This window comes from Marmota marmota, unplaced genomic scaffold (assembly GCF_001458135.2).
Source record: "Marmota marmota marmota unplaced genomic scaffold, marMar, whole genome shotgun sequence".
NCBI classification, from domain to species: domain Eukaryota; kingdom Metazoa; phylum Chordata; class Mammalia; order Rodentia; family Sciuridae; genus Marmota; species Marmota marmota.
Genome location: NW_026000075.1, coordinates 12,549,553 through 12,565,307, shown reverse-complemented (window position 1 = coordinate 12,565,307; position 15,755 = coordinate 12,549,553). Strand labels below are relative to the sequence as shown.

The 15,755-nt window shown below is 39.0% G+C and overlaps 1 protein-coding gene across 1 annotated transcript in view; it reads left to right on the top strand.

Annotated features, from left to right (window-relative positions):
- The first annotated feature begins 19 nt into the window (after positions 1-19).
- Lrriq4 (leucine rich repeats and IQ motif containing 4) overlaps positions 20-15,755 on the top strand; it is a 16,902-nt gene continuing 1,166 nt past the window's right edge. Inside the window, exons 1-4 of the mRNA XM_015494282.2 lie at positions 20-2,265; positions 7,095-7,268; positions 8,707-8,845; positions 11,343-11,539. Of these exons, the coding sequence (XP_015349768.1) occupies positions 1,243-2,265; positions 7,095-7,268; positions 8,707-8,845; positions 11,343-11,539 (1,533 nt within the window). The 5' untranslated portion in view covers positions 20-1,242. The remainder of the gene's footprint in view (positions 2,266-7,094; positions 7,269-8,706; positions 8,846-11,342; positions 11,540-15,755) is intronic.

The window sequence follows — 15,755 nt, the reverse complement described above, 5'->3', positions numbered from 1 at the left end:
TTGAGATACGGTCTCACTAAGTTGCTAAGACTGGCCATGAACTCCAGCCCCAGCCTTCCGAGTTGCTGGGATTACAGGCATGTGCCACCAAACCCATGGTGAATGCCTGGCTAGGAATTATTTTTAACAAGGTCTGTTTGTACAGAATTCTCTCAGCTATGACTCCCATTGAAGAGTGTTACCTTGCTCCTGATTTAGGGAGGCCATCTTTCACAGGGAAGTTTTTTAATCTCTTGCTTTCTGAGAAAAACAGAAAGATTTTCCCATATAAAATGCTTATCAACTTTTACTAAAAAGGAAAAAAAAATTTGCTGAGATTTGTATTGGTATTACATTGAAACTAGAGATTAAATTGGTGGATCTTTGACATTTCAATCTTATTGCATATTCTAATCCACGGGCATCCTTTATATCTTCATTTATTTAGGTTTTTAATTTCTTGTTTACAGCTTTGGTTCAAATCACTGCAATTTTAAAATATTGCTTAGGGTTTTAAGCCCATCCCTCCAGCCAGACTTAGAGATCTAAAACATGAAATCTACAGGTTCTCCGCTTTTTAATCCAGCCTGTGACTTTCCCTACAGCCACTTAGTCAGCCAAAGTTTAATAGAGGACACCTATCTAGTGGGGAGAACTGATTCTAAACATGAGAACACTCCAGATTCTAACCTCCTATGCCAACCCACACAGGGCTGGTAAAAAGTTTGGCTAGCTCTCCTCCTCCCAGAAGTTCTTCTCTGCCTACCAGCCCCAAATGTGAAACATGCCAGGCATGAAAGGGCCCCATCACTGGCCTCTACTTACATAACAACAGCTGATCCATGTCTAGAACTTCATTCTTTTAGCTGTCTTCAGCTTAGTGGCTTTAAGGAAAATAATAACATTTTAAAAATATGATTCCATTTCTATTTTTCCCTCAGTGTTATGGCAAAACAATGATATTTTGCAAACTTCTATAGCCTATCTATAAGCATTTTTAGAAACTGGTATTAGACCCCCCCCCCCCTTTTTTCCATGTGAGTCAGCCTGTTAGGAGAAAGAGGAGCCTATACTTTAATTCTTATCCTAACATGAAATACAAAAGTCTAAATTTTAGGTTGCATAATAATTTCAAGCACCAAATTTAATCAGTGAGATCTTAATTGTTTTCTTTCATAGAGATAGCAAATGAACCGGAGATTTCTGATGTTTTTCTTTTCATAGTATTTTGGATTTTTAATATTTGAACGTTTCTCCAAAATAATGTCAAAGGATTTACTAAAATTACAAGAACATTCACCTAAAGTTCTTCTGAGAAATGATCCACCACATGTCACAAATAGGACATTCTTCATTGACGCTTCTAATCAAAGCCTGACTGCCATTCCACTGGAGATCTTGGCATTAAAGGAATTAGAAGAAGTGCATTTGGAAAATAACCAGATTGAAGCAATACCCGAGGACATTCAGCAATTAAAGAATGTCAGGATCCTCTACCTGAATAAGAACAAACTGCACGACCTGTGCCTGGAGCTGGGGACGCTGAGCAACCTGGAGGGCCTGGACCTCAGTTACAACCCCCTCCTCTCCTCTTCCCTCCCAGTCATCAGCAGCCTCCGTTCCCTGCGGGAGCTCCGGCTCTACCAGACTGACCTGAGGGAGATTCCCATCCTGATCTGCAAAAGCCTTCGCCATCTGGAACTCCTGGGACTGGCTGGAAATCACCTGGAATCGCTACCGAAGGAAATAGTGAACCAGACCAAACTAAGGGAAATCTACCTGAGGAAAAACCAGTTCAAGGAGTTCCCGCAGGAACTCTGTGTCCTCTACGACCTGGAGATCATCGACCTGGATGAGAACAAACTAAATGCCATCCCAGAGGAAATCGGGAATCTGACGAGGTTGCAGAAGTTCTATGTGGCTTATAACAACCTGACCTTTTTGCCCGAGTCTCTGGGCCAGTGTAGGAAAATATCAGTGCTCGATTTATCGCACAACCTCCTCCATTCCCTCCCGCGTACCTTTAGTGAGCTCCTGGAGATGACGGAAATGGGGCTGAGTGGGAACCGCCTCGAGAAGGTGCCGCGCCTTATCTGCAAGTGGACCTCGCTGCACCTGCTCTACCTGCGCGACACCGGCCTGTGCGCGCTGCGGCGCTCCTTTAAGCGGCTGGACAACTTGCGCTTCCTGGATCTCAGCCAGAACCACCTGGACCACTTTCCGAAGCTGATCTGTGGGCTGAAGAATCTGGAAATCCTGGCGATGGATGATAATCAAATAGGGAAGGTACTGACTCCCTTCCCTGCTGTCACTATCTTCTTGAGGCTCTTCCTGCCCTAAGTTAGGGTGTTCTGTGTGTAAACAGAAAATCTGAACTGACTTTATGGGTGAAAATTCAGTGTGACCAAATATATCCTCCAGGGGAGGGGTACTTTGTACTGTTTTCCTCTAAATAGTAGTGGCGATCATAAATAGCAGCTAATATTTAATTAGAACCTGTATGTGCCAGTCACCAAGCTAAGTATTTTACACCTCTTATTTTGTTTAATCCTCACAATGACTTTTTTGTCTTTGGTGGTACATGAGGAAAATGACAGGCAGGGAGCTGAACTTGTCCAAGGCCACACAGCCTGAAAGTGATAGAGCCAAGAGCCCAACCCAGAGCTGCTGGCCTCCAGGGTCTATAATAAAGTACACTTCCTAATAGGGTTTCCATAAACAGCAGATTTTTCTTATACATACATTTAGACCTAAATGTTCCTATTCATGGGAAACTGCACAGATTTGTTCCTAATCTCCCACATGTGTGCAGGCTTATGGTTCAAACTGGTCTTATAGCATTGTTGATAATCATGAAGTATGGGAGACAATCTGAATGTCCCTTAGTAGAGGACTTGGCAAAATCAACTGTGGTACATTTGTAACATAGAATGCTGTACCATAATCTAAGGACTGGAACTATATATGTGAAGGTGAATGGAACTCAAATTTTAGATTAAGAACCACAGTGAATATTTTCTGGTTCTGAGCACTTTAGATCAGCAGTTCTTTTTTCTTTTTTTTTTTTTTTAAGAGAGAGAGAGAAAATTTTTTAATATTTATTTTTTAGTTTTCAGCGGACACAACATCTTTGTTTGTATGTGGTGCCTAGGAGGATCGAACCCGGGCCGCACGCATGCCAGGCAAGCGCACTACCACTCGAGCCACATCCTCAGCCTAGAACTCAAATTTTAGTATTGACTAAAAAGCCACAAAATTGTGGAACTTTATTATACCATTTGTACATTTTTAAATCACAAAAAAATCACACATGTATACATTCATATATATGTATACATATACATACAACACATTTTTATGGATATTTGTGTACATAATAAAAGTATGTAAATATAAATTGAAAGAAAAATGACTAAATTCTTGATGGTAGATGCCTCTTGGAAGAGAAAAGAAAGTCAACAAAATGGGGAAGGGATAATAAGGAAGCAACTTTAATATTAGAATTTCATTGTATTTATTAAAAGATTTGTGCAGTGGGCATGCATGTGTTTTTATCTTTATTATTTCTTAATATTTGAAAATTAGAAAGAATAGAGTTGCTATTTCAAGCAAAGGGCAACTGCAGAGAGAGAAAAGGGAGACTTTGGAAATCAAAATCTGGAACCAAGTAATAGTTCTGATTTTCCTGGCCATGGACACCAATCTCATATATTCACCATAAGTTATAAAAAATCCTGGGCCTTATGGGTTTATATTTTAAATATTTGTGGGGGGTAATGGGGATTGCACTCAGGGGCACTCAACCACTGAGTCACATCCCCAGCCTATTTTGTATTTTTATTTAGAGACAGGGTCTTACTGAGTTGCTTAGTGCCTCCCCGTTGAGGCTGGCTTTAAACTCGAAATCCTCCTGTCTCAGCCTCCCAAGCTGCTCGGATTACAGGCATACACTACCCTGCCCAGCTATATTTTAAATATTTTTGATTTGCAATTTCTAAAACTTTTTCCTAATTGCTATGGGGTTTTCTTTTCTTTTTAGGCTTCACAATTTTATTTTATAGAAAAGTATTCAACATATACTTATTGAGCACCCTATTCCTGTGGGGTTTTAAAACTACATTTTGATGGTAATCTGAAATTTACCAAGAGAATTTAAGACTTACTCTCTACTAAGGTAGCACCCCACCTTGGAGAATTTTCAAGGTTCTGTGGTACATGACAGCAAATTCCCCCCCCCACTATTCAACTGCTTATAAAAGAAATCATTTTTAGTGGACAAGCCTTTCATTCTAGAGTTGAAGTGAAAGTACTTAAAACATAAAGTGCTTTGGAGAAAGAAAACACATTGACTTCATTCCTATCAAGTTATGAAGGATACCTAATCCTTTCTCGAGAAATTTTAAGAGGTTAGAGTCATACAGAGACTGCTTGTTGACAAAGATAAGCCTTATTCAATACCAAGAGTTACTGTAAATGAAACTGTACTGCAATGTAGACATGATAAATATTTTTATATTGAACACAAAAATCTCTATGTACCATTGCTTTTATCCTTAATTATTCTGATGGCATGTTTTGTGCTTTTGTCCCTCTTTCTAGTTTTCCTCTTAGGCTAATTCTACCTGTAACCTCCAGGGCCTTTCTCTCCTTAATGACAGGTGGCCTTCAAACCAGCTTCTTATCTCTCCCATCCCAAAATCTCAGCTGATGGGTTTTTGGCTCTTGAAGCCTGACCAATGGCTTCTGTTTGCCTAGGTGGACAAAAAATAGCTGATGTTCGATGCATGGACTTAATTTGTACTGTAGATTTATATTAAGGGAGAAAACCAAAACAATGGATTCAATATCAAATTGGCATAGCTCAATTATAGTGTCAGCAATCGTTCCCCTCCATTGATGCGCTGTAGATTCATTCTATATCCAGATTTATTTCCATTATACTTTAATATGACTATGAGGAATCTAAATATTGGATCCTGAAAAAAATCTCTGAACATTCAATATGCTTTGAAAAAGAAAAGCTAAACCTATGCATTAAGTAAACAGCAATAAGAGCAAAATCACTAGGTTAAAATAAAGTTATTAGATTGAAAAATCTTTTCCCATTGTTTTGAATTGCACTGAACACAGGTGCTTTCTTCTTCTTCTCCATCTTCTTGGTATTGAGGGTTGAACCCAGAGATGCTTTATCATTTAGCTACATCTGCAGTCCTTTTTATTTATTATTCATTTATTTATTTTGAATTTTATTTCAGTGTCTTGCTAAGTTGCTGAGGCCGGTCTGGAACTTGCTATTCTTCTGCCTTAGCCTCCTGGGTTGCTGGGATTACAGGCATGTGCTACCTTATGCCCAGCATGCAGGTGCTTTGTATGGAAGGAAATGAAGTGCCTGATGAAGAATTTTTAAAAACCAAGGAGAAAAGCTTAAACATCAATTTCTCTGAAGATTGACTTATCTGATTTTTTAAAGTAAATAAATAGCTGTGTATGATGGCACATGATTGTTAATCCCAGTGGCTTGGGAGGCTGAGGCAAGAGGATGGCAAGTTTAAGGCCAGCCTCAAACTGGTGGTAATAATAATAATAACAACAACAACAACAACAACAATGATAAAATAAAATACATTTTTAAAAAAGTAAATTTTTAAAACTGAAAACATTTTAAAAGTATTGGGAAAGTGAGACCATATTTTATGCACACACAAAAGAAAAATGTCTTCAGGATGATTCCAGGTGTGTGAGACTTTAACAGATAAGTTGTACATCTGGTGGGCTTTTTCCCCGCCAACTGTGAGTGACCGGTTCACCAGTGATCTTCCACCCAGCTGTTGAGGTGTGAGGGAGAGGGGGCCTGCGCTGAGCTGAGGTCAAACCAGAAAGGAAAGCAGGGTAGCAGATTAGGGAATGGGTGGGAAGAATGCCCAGGGGCTGAGGCAGGGAACTAGGAAGAAGGATTTCCTGGTCAGGAATAAAACCAAATTCAGAAGTATGTGAGAGGCAGATGAGATGCACAGATGGGCTTTTTTCTTTCTACGAGAAAATCTGTAACACAATTAATAGGGTGATTATGTCATATATATTTTAAGAATGAGAATTTTTCCACGAGGTTCAAGAGAGCCAGAAAGAGACTGATTGGTGAACATGATAGTCATGCAGATTATGATTTGATGAAAGAAGGGAATCTGATGTTTAGAAGTATTGGATGAAGGTAATGAGCTTATCTTTCCAGGTGATGGGTAACTAGGAGCTGGGTGGCTAGTTATCACAGTGGTGGCACAGAGAACCTCCCTATAGGCTTTCAACCCCAAAAGTTTGGCCATCTTCGAGATGCCCACCCATTACCCATATGGGGCACAGGAGCTTTGGTATTCATTGGAAGGCAGAACGTGACAAGTGAGGGTCATAATAGTCTCCACTAAATGCTCTAATTGGAAATGGTATGAACACGTTTGCTTCCAACTGAAATTTCAACGGGGGTTTCAAAATTGCTCAATTAAAGCCTTTAGGGCCCGATGTGGTGGCACACGCCTGTAAACCCAGTGATTCAAGAGGCTCAGGCAGGAGGATTACAAGTTGGAAGTCAGCCTCAGTTATTTAGCAAGACCTTGTCTCAAAATAAAAAATAAATAAATAAAAGAGATGGGGAGGTAGCTCAGCGAAAAAGCACCCCTGGGTTCAATCCTCGGTACCACAATAAATAAAGTCTTTACCATAAAGGATGAAAGTCATATTACTAAATTTGTCAGTTGTGGAAACTGAATTTATTAAGAATTAATTATCACTGCAATATCATACAACCACAGTACCTTTTCTTTTAAAAGTATCAGGCATTTACCATATGAGAGTTCATAAATTTGCAATAAAGCATGTTATAATCACTCTGATTTAAAGTAGTGCATAAAAGTGGGAACCAGAAAGGTGATAGGAAAAAAGGTAGAATTTCAGAGTTATGATCTACAGGTAAATATACTACATGTGTAAACTTTTCACAGTAAGAGATGCTGACTTGCCCTACTTTTCATTTAGCAATCTGCCTCAATATCAGAAGTGGCATTTATTTTCTGACTGTTAAAGATAATCTTAATTTTAAACTTATCTCTTTGGAATACTTCTAGTTGCCTTCGGAGTTGGGCTTACTTTCGAAACTGAAGATACTTGGACTATCAGGAAATGAGTTCTTTTCCTTCCCAGAGGAAATCTTTTCTTTGGTGTCTCTAGAGAAGTTATACATGGGGCAAGACCAGGGATCCAAGCTTACCCAAGTGCCAGAACACATTGGGAAATTACAGGTAAGTCCCAAATGAAGACAGAAGCAGGCCACTTACCCCTAAATAAGGGGCCTAAGAAAACACAAGGTGCCCCAGAAGCTGGGTATGGGATCATCCATGTTAGATTTTCAGTTCCAAACAAGTAGTCATTTTTACACTTTGAGGTTTTGCTGTCACTGAACAACCCATACCACATGATGATCGCTGCTGGATATGTCATGCCATATTTCTTTCCATTGTGGGTTTGGTCATGTTCCAGTTGTAGAAATTAAGTTACACTTCTTTCAAATACATTTGCATGTTGGTAAGTAGCCTCCTGAAAACTGTACTATTTTCAAGCTAGAGTACTGTACTAATGACACGACCAGGAGTCTGCATTCTGTTGGAAAGGATTCCCTCCAAGAGGTAGACAAAATGCACTGAATAATGAGCAAATTATGTTGCACCAGGTTCCTGCTGATGGTGGGTCCACAGTACTGTGCTGAATCCTACCAAAGTAACAAGATAGCTTCATTAAGAGGAGGCTTACTGGCATCTTTTTATATATTCATCCTTTAAGGGACTGGTGTTTTCCCCATGTTACTGAATTCTGAATAATGATAAAGTAGATAGCTGGGTGCAGTGGTGCATGCCTGTAATCCAGTGATTTGAGAGACTGAGTCAGGAAGATTGCAAGTTTGAGGCCAGTCTCAGCAATTTATTTTGAGACAGTGAGACCCTGCCTCAAAAAAAAAAAAAAAAAAGGAAAGGGCTAGGGATGTAGCTCAGTGATAAAGTAACTATGGATTCAATTCCCAGAATAGATAGATGATAGATAGGATAGATAGATGATAGATGGAAGTGTGGGCTACCATAAAACCCCCCAGTTATGGAACTGACCAACATGGCATGTATAACAGGTAATCCTCACTGTGACATAGAAGTCCTGTTCCTAATTCCCCATGCCTCTACCCTATGTTCATAGAACAACTTTTGTCTTCTAGCTCCTTGTACGTGTTATACCACAATCATAGGGTGGAATGCAAACACTGAATTTTTACCCAGGAAAGTTGGTAATAGTTATTGAACCCAAACCCATTATCAGTGCATTTTGTCTACTTCTACTTAAGTAAATGTTAGGTTGATAGCTGACGCAATTATAATTCTCTCATAACTTCTGTGGATAACTAGTTATTGAAAGGAAGGAAGTGATAAATGCAGTTAAATTGTCCACGCTATTTTTCTGTAAAGTTGTCGTAAGATAAATTTTCCATATTTTCTTTTCCCCAAATAAATGGAAACTAAATCTTTATTTAAAAATAATTTTAATAGTTGATGTTGGTCTTTCAAATTTGTGTTTCCTTTTATCCCAATGCATGATTTTCCATTGAGAGCTCATAGGCACTCAGAGGGGATTTTGGTTATTATAATTCATTTTTCAAGATAAGGATTATTGTGGTGTACTATCATGTTATTTCAGAGTCTTAAAGAATTGTATGTAGAGAACAATCATCTGGAGTTCCTGCCTGTATCCTTAGGAACAATGCCTAACCTGGAAGTTCTTGATTGCCGGCACAATTTGCTTAAGCAACTCCCAAACGCCATTTGCCAAGCACAAGGTGAGAAACTTAGTAGACTCACACCTAGGAGAGTATGCAGTCAACAGTCCCATGATGAACATCTTCCTTGCCTTACTAAAGATCCATCTCAGTGCTTGGAGAACCAAGCCCTGTCACACTACCTCCTTTCAGGGCTCACTAGTGAGTGGCGTGGGAGAGGCCAGGTGCCCTGATCATGAGATTAAGAGTTTTATACACGTAGGTTGTAATTTGAGTTGGAAAGAGAAATTAATAGCAACTGCTGAAAAAATTAGCATAAGTACACCTACTATCAGCAGTAGTTTACTGAATACTTCCTATATGTCAGAATTTTGAGTGGGGGTCCTGCAATAAATTTTCATATAGGACACCAGTCACTTGAATAAAAGGAAAAGTATTGGCACAGAATGGTGAAATCAAGAATGGGACTTTTGCAACTATATGATTGACTTGGAAAATCACATAACAAGCCAGGCACGGTCACACACAGCTGTAATTCCAGACACTCCTGAAAGCCTGAGGTAGGAGGATCACAAGTTCAAGGCCAGCCTCAGCAACTTAGTGAGATCCTCTCTCAAAAAATAAAATATAGATTCCAATCATTCATTATAGTATGGTTACCATTTTGATGAAGTTTTGTGTGCATGTATGTGTAGATCTGCATGTGCCTTGATAGTTTCTGTACCAAAAAAAAAAAAAGTACCCAAACATTTCCACTGCGCTAAATTGTTTTTTATCTGCATATGCATCCATCCATAGAACCATTTATCTGTCTACCTAGCCACTCATCCATCCATCTACTTAACAAGCTTTTGTTGAGTACCTACTAGGACCAGATGAAATTTTTTGGCCATATTTTGATGAATCTCCAGGTTTACTGACATGTTTTTAAACTGTGGCTATTCAATGAAAGGAGGTGAAGAAATATGAGAGTTGAATTTGTTACCTGCATACAAGACATTTCAAAAATCAAGGTCAGGTGTGGGATATAGTATGCCTTAGAGATGCTCCTGTTCTTGGTCCCTGGAGGAGTAAAACATTCTCAAAATTTTCAGTGTTAACTCTCTTCCTGTCCCTAGTATTTGTTTACACTAGCCTAAACACTTCCTGTTGTTATGAAGAAGAGAATTTGGTTTGCCCCATTAAATCAGATGCCTCTTATACATGGCAGGAAACAAGTGTTTCAAAATAACTGGACTAACAAATGCATATTTTAATTTTGCCTGATTTTTATTATGCGTATGATTTGTATTATGTTCATGAAACATACAAATCAAAATTTCCCTGTATTTATCTTCTCTTCGATAAATCAAGTAGAGAAAAGTAGCTGAGTTTGTAAGCCATTTATCAAGGAGTATGATTTAAATAAAATTTTTCTCTTCTACCTCCTTTATACTGAGTATTATTAAACTTTTCATCTCTGCCTATAGGATTAATGAAATATTGCATTTCGGTGTTTCATTTGCATTTGTTTCCATTGCGTGATGTTGAGCATCTTTCCCAGGTTTACTAGTCATTTTTATTTCTCTTTCAGTGAAGAGTTTAAGATAATTCCTTGAAAAATATAGATCTGAATCATTATAGTATGTTATCATTTTGTAGAGTTTTATGTGCATGTATCTGTAGACCTGCATGTGCCTAGATATTTTCTGTAAGGACTCACAGAAATCTGATAACAGTGGTTTCTTGTGACAGTTAAGATGTGACAGGGTTGCTATGAAAGGGGGAATCATTTTTATACTTTGTCTGCTGCTTTGGTATGCATACATTTTTATTTATATGAGGTTACTTTTATACCAGAAAGTATACAATTTTTCAAAAAAATAATTGCTTATTAACTTGAGAGTGGTAGGGAAATGACTATGTGAGTCAGATGCCCCACGTTCCACATCCATGTGTCCAACCCTGGAGTGATAATACGAAGTAGCAAGGCTTGTAGGCTACTGAAGTGTCCTATCCAAAGGCACAGAGTGAGGTCTTCCAATATTCTGCTGATCTAAGAAACAAGTCTGAGGGCATTTTTTTCCAGTGAGCCATCAGTTGGCAACTACTGCTATAAAATAAAAGCAAAACCAAACAAAGACGACATCCACTCTTAGAAGGATAAGAATATCCAATTGTTGAATTTCTACTTTCTCTATTATGAGGAAGAAGACACGTAGAGATGGGCTTTTTATTAGATGAAATGAAAATATTTGTCCGTTCTTGTACATCTGTGCTCTGATTTCTCTTACTAATGCAAAGGTGGATCCCTCAGATACTGGGCAGGTTTAGGAGCCAAGTTAATGTTGCTTGTTCTTAAGATAAAAATCACTATTTGACAAAGTTAATTGGGTAACTTCCCTTTAGTTACACCAGAGAGTCATTATTATTCCCTTTACATATACATATATTGTTATTATTATTATTTATTTATTTATTGTGGTGTTGGGGATTGAACCAGGGCCTTGTGCATGCTAGGCTCTACCACTGAGCCACATCCCCAACCAAAATCCATTTGAAACAAAAATCTTTCTAGGCTTGAAAGAGTTGCTGCTAGAGGACAACTTGCTCACCCATCTCCCAGAGAATTTGGACCGCCTGGTGAACCTTAAGGTTCTTACACTGATGGACAACCCCATGGAAGATCCCCCCGAAGAAGTGTGTGCTCAAGGAAATGAGGCCATATGGAACCACCTTAAGGAAAACAGAAGAAAGAAAATAATGGTCATAAAGGTAAAATCAGCACAGATTCTTGATAACACATTTGCAGTTGCTTTGGAGGGGGTCTAGTGTTAAACAAATTAGAGATTTTTCTATGGAGCCGTTTTTATACTTCTCTACCTTGTCCTTCTTGGGAAGAGACTCTTTTTTAAAATATTTATTTTTTAGTTGTAGTTGGACACAATACCTTTGTTTTATTTATTATTTTAATGTGGTGCTGAGGATGGAACCCAGGGCCTCACATGTCCTAGGTGAGTGCTCTTCCACTGAGCCACAACCCCAGCCTCAGGGACTCTGAGGTACTTTCATATCCACATGGAATTTTTGAGAGAACTTTTAAATTTTGGCTCTCGTGTTTTTGTCCTGTATGTCTCCTATCTCTTGTCAAATAAGAAACCAACACATAAGCAAAGGAAACCAAAACTTTAAATCCCAAGACAATCTAAAATTCTTGAACTATTTCACTTGAGTGGAAAAAAGCTTGTATTAACAAAGGCAGAAAGTTGAAGTTGAAAAATTTAAAATGAAAGCATTTGTGGATCAGAAGCTCAGAGACCAGAGTTTTGCTGAGCCAGGGCCAGGATCAAAGGGCAAGGAGCCTTGGGATCCTGCTCTTGGCCATTAAGTCCATGAGACATAGAATGTGCCAGACAGACCAGGAGGTGTCCACTTCAGTCAGTGCTGGGGATTGAACCCAGAGGTACTTTACCACTGAGTACTTTACCCCAGCTCCTTTTGTTTTTTATGTTGAGACACGGTCTCACTAAGTTGCTCAGGATGGCCTCGAACTTGCAATCCTCCTGCCTCAGCCTCCCTAGTTGCTGGCATGACAAGCCTGTCAATGTTCTTTATTCTTCAGCTGGTCAAGTCCCCATCATCTCATACCAGTGTCACTACATTAGTCCCCAAATTGTCATCCCTGCTTCCACATCCACTTACCCTATAATCTGCCTCCACTCAAGAGTCATACAAAGCCTGTTAAAATAGATTGGATAGCACTACTCTTTGCTGAAATCAACAATTCTTCTTTCACCTGGAGCAAGAATCAAAGTCTTTGGTCTGAAAGATTCTTTATCAATGACTCTCAACCCTATCAGACTTACTACCCTCCCTTTCATAAGAAATATTTGTGATATCTCCTTTTCTAAAATTTTAATAGAAAATATCACCTATCAAAACATCATTTCAATAAATCAAAATAATGCACAAATTACAACATAAAGAAATTTTATAATTGTGTTATAAATTATAAAGTAAATTAGAATTTTTTTTGTACTGGGAATTGAACCCAGGGCTGCTTCACCACTGAGCCACATCCCCAGCCCTTTTTAATATTTTATTTAGAGATAAGGTCTCACTGAGTTACTTAGAGCGTCCATAAATTGCTAAGGCTGGCTTTGAACTCATGATCCTCCTGCCTCAGCCTCCCAAGTTGCTGAAATTACAGGCAAGGGCCACTGCACCCAGCGTAACCTGCATTTCTATTACATTTTCCCTCAGAGTTGATACTAAGGTTATACATGTATTTTATTTTATTCTTTTCTGGATTGTTTTTTCCAGAAAAGATCACACATGCAAGGCAAACCCTTTACCACTAAGCTATGACCCCAGCTCCTACTTTTTCTTTTTGGTACTAAGGATTAAACCTAGGGGAAATTTACCACTAAGCTATATCTCCTATTTATTTATTTTAAAATTTGAGACAGGCCAGGATCAGTGGCATAATCTGTAATCCCAGCAGCTCAGGAGGCTGAGGCAGGAGGGATCACAAGTTCAAAGCCAGTCTCAGTAACTTAGTGAGAACCTGTCTCAAAATAAAAAATAAAAAGGGCTGCAGATGTGGCTCAGTGATTAAGCAGCCCTGGGTTCAATTCCCAGTACAAAAAAAATTCTAATTTACTTTATAATTTATAACACAATTATAAAATTNGGGGGGGGGGGGGGAGTTGATACAGGGCCTAGCTAAGTTACTGAGAATCTCACTAAATTGCTGAGGCTAGCCTCCAACTTGCAATCCTCTTGCCTCAGCCTCTGAAGTTGATGGGATTACAAGTGTGTACCACCACGCTGGCTCCTTAACTCTTTTAGGTTGCCTTTTTGTCCAGCTAGGCAACAAAACATTTATATAAATTCTACTTTTAAACTAAAATTTTTTTTCTGTGAACATGTTTTTCAATATTTTAGGTCATTTTATTACAATTACTAATAGTATAAAATCATCTAAAAGAACATATTTGTTACAAATTTTTATAATTGTGAGACATATCCAAATGAGAGGGACTTTTTTGCACTTTGTTTAGATAATCATGCATAAATATTGTGAATTACTAGAAGGAGACAGGTTTTATCATGGATTCTACTCATGTAAATCTTTATTCACAAAAATGAGTTGTGAGAATGGAAGTTTTTTAATATTATTTTGTTTTAAATAATAATGCCTCACACATTTCTGAACTTCTTCCAGATTTATATATCTAAAAGGAGAACGCAGGTCTTAGCTGGCATATCAACTAGTCTTGCTTCTAATTTCTTTTTTTTTTCCTTCTATTTTTTGAAAACAGAGTTGGAATTCATCAGTCCTTGAGCCGTTTGCGGTCCCAAAGTCTACACTAGTGTTTTGTATTGTCCTTTCTCTTGAAACCCCAGACATTTTGAGTCCAGGGCAATACTTCATAGTAAGACCTAGAAGAATGCAAGGTGTGCCAGTTCTCTGGAAAGTGCCAGAAGGGCAGTGGTGAGGGGGATCAGCAGTAGTATTCCCAGGCTGATCTTAGGAAGGGGCAGTAGGGAAGTGGAAGCTTGGGAGATGGATTGCTTTCAAGCTACTCCTGCCTGCACACCTTCCGGAAGGTGGTGATCCAGACTACAGTTCACATGAGAGACTGCTTAACCTAAACAAAAAATACTGTATATTTCCAAAGTGCCTCTAGAGGGCGCACCGTTCCCTAAAGAATCACCTCCCTGTTTTCATTCCCATCTTTCTCTTCAACTTAAACCAGATCCTGAGTGTTCTTCCAGGAACCAAGTATCGCCCTGCCTCAGGGCCTTTCCTCTGCCCAGAGATACCTTCTCCAGATATAGGCAAGATTCTGGTCCTCACTTCAGTGTCTTCTCCAAAGTCCTCTGACCAGAAAGAACACTTCCTGATCTACCTTATATAAGACAGCATAGCCCTACCACCTGATTCATTTAATCAGTAAATATTTATCAAATTTCTACCATATCCCAGGCACTATCCTAGGCACTGGAAATACATCAGTGGACAACACAAATATTTCTGTCCTCGAATTGCTTTAAATCCTAGTGTGAGGGGAATAAAAGCATGAAAAAAATAAAACAAAGTTTTATACTATATAAAAAATGATAAGTGCTGTTAGGGGAAAAATAAGTTGAAACTTAGGGGAACTGAGATTGCCAGAACTGGTGTGTATGTGAACAGAGAGAGTGTTGATTTCCAGGAGATGATCAGGGGTAGGTCTCATGGAAAAGATGGCTGCCATAGTCAACCAGGGCTGCCATAACAGGGTATTGTACTCAAATGGCAGAAGTGTGGTGGGAAGCACAAGGTCTCTGATGTCTCTTAAAAGGACCCTAATCCCATCCTAAGGGCCCCACCTTCATGCTGTCATCTAAGCTTAACTCCCCTAACCCCCCTCCAAATAGCACCACATTGGCAGGTTAAGGCTTCAAGATCTGAATTGGAGGAACACAGTTCACTCCATAGCAATGACAATCAAGCATTTGAGGATCAGCCTTCTGACTATTGGAAAGTTGGTTTGAGGCATAGAGAGTACAGAGGCCCCAAGGTCATGGGAGGGAGCAAATCTGATAGGGCCTTGAAGCCATTGGAAGGGCTTTGACTTTCATTTTGGAGAGAAATCGGGGGCCACAGGAAATTCTGATAAGAATCTATAATGAGAAGAGAGGTTTTCCTGAGTGAGTGGAACAGAGTAGGACCGAGGGAATAGGATCCGGCTCCAGTGGGAGCTGGTTTTAGGTAGGAGCCCAGTTTGATGGCAACTAGTGTTAATACGCTGATTCCCCAGGCTTCTATTTCTATGCACGTCATTCTCCACAGTTCTTGTCACCATCTGTCAAAATATATATACATGCGTTTATTGTTTCTTCTGCCCACTGAAATGTGAGTTTCAGAAACTCAGGGACACTAATATTTAATTGCTGTTTCCCAAATGTGTAGAACAGTCTCTTTTTTTTTTTTTTTTTTCTT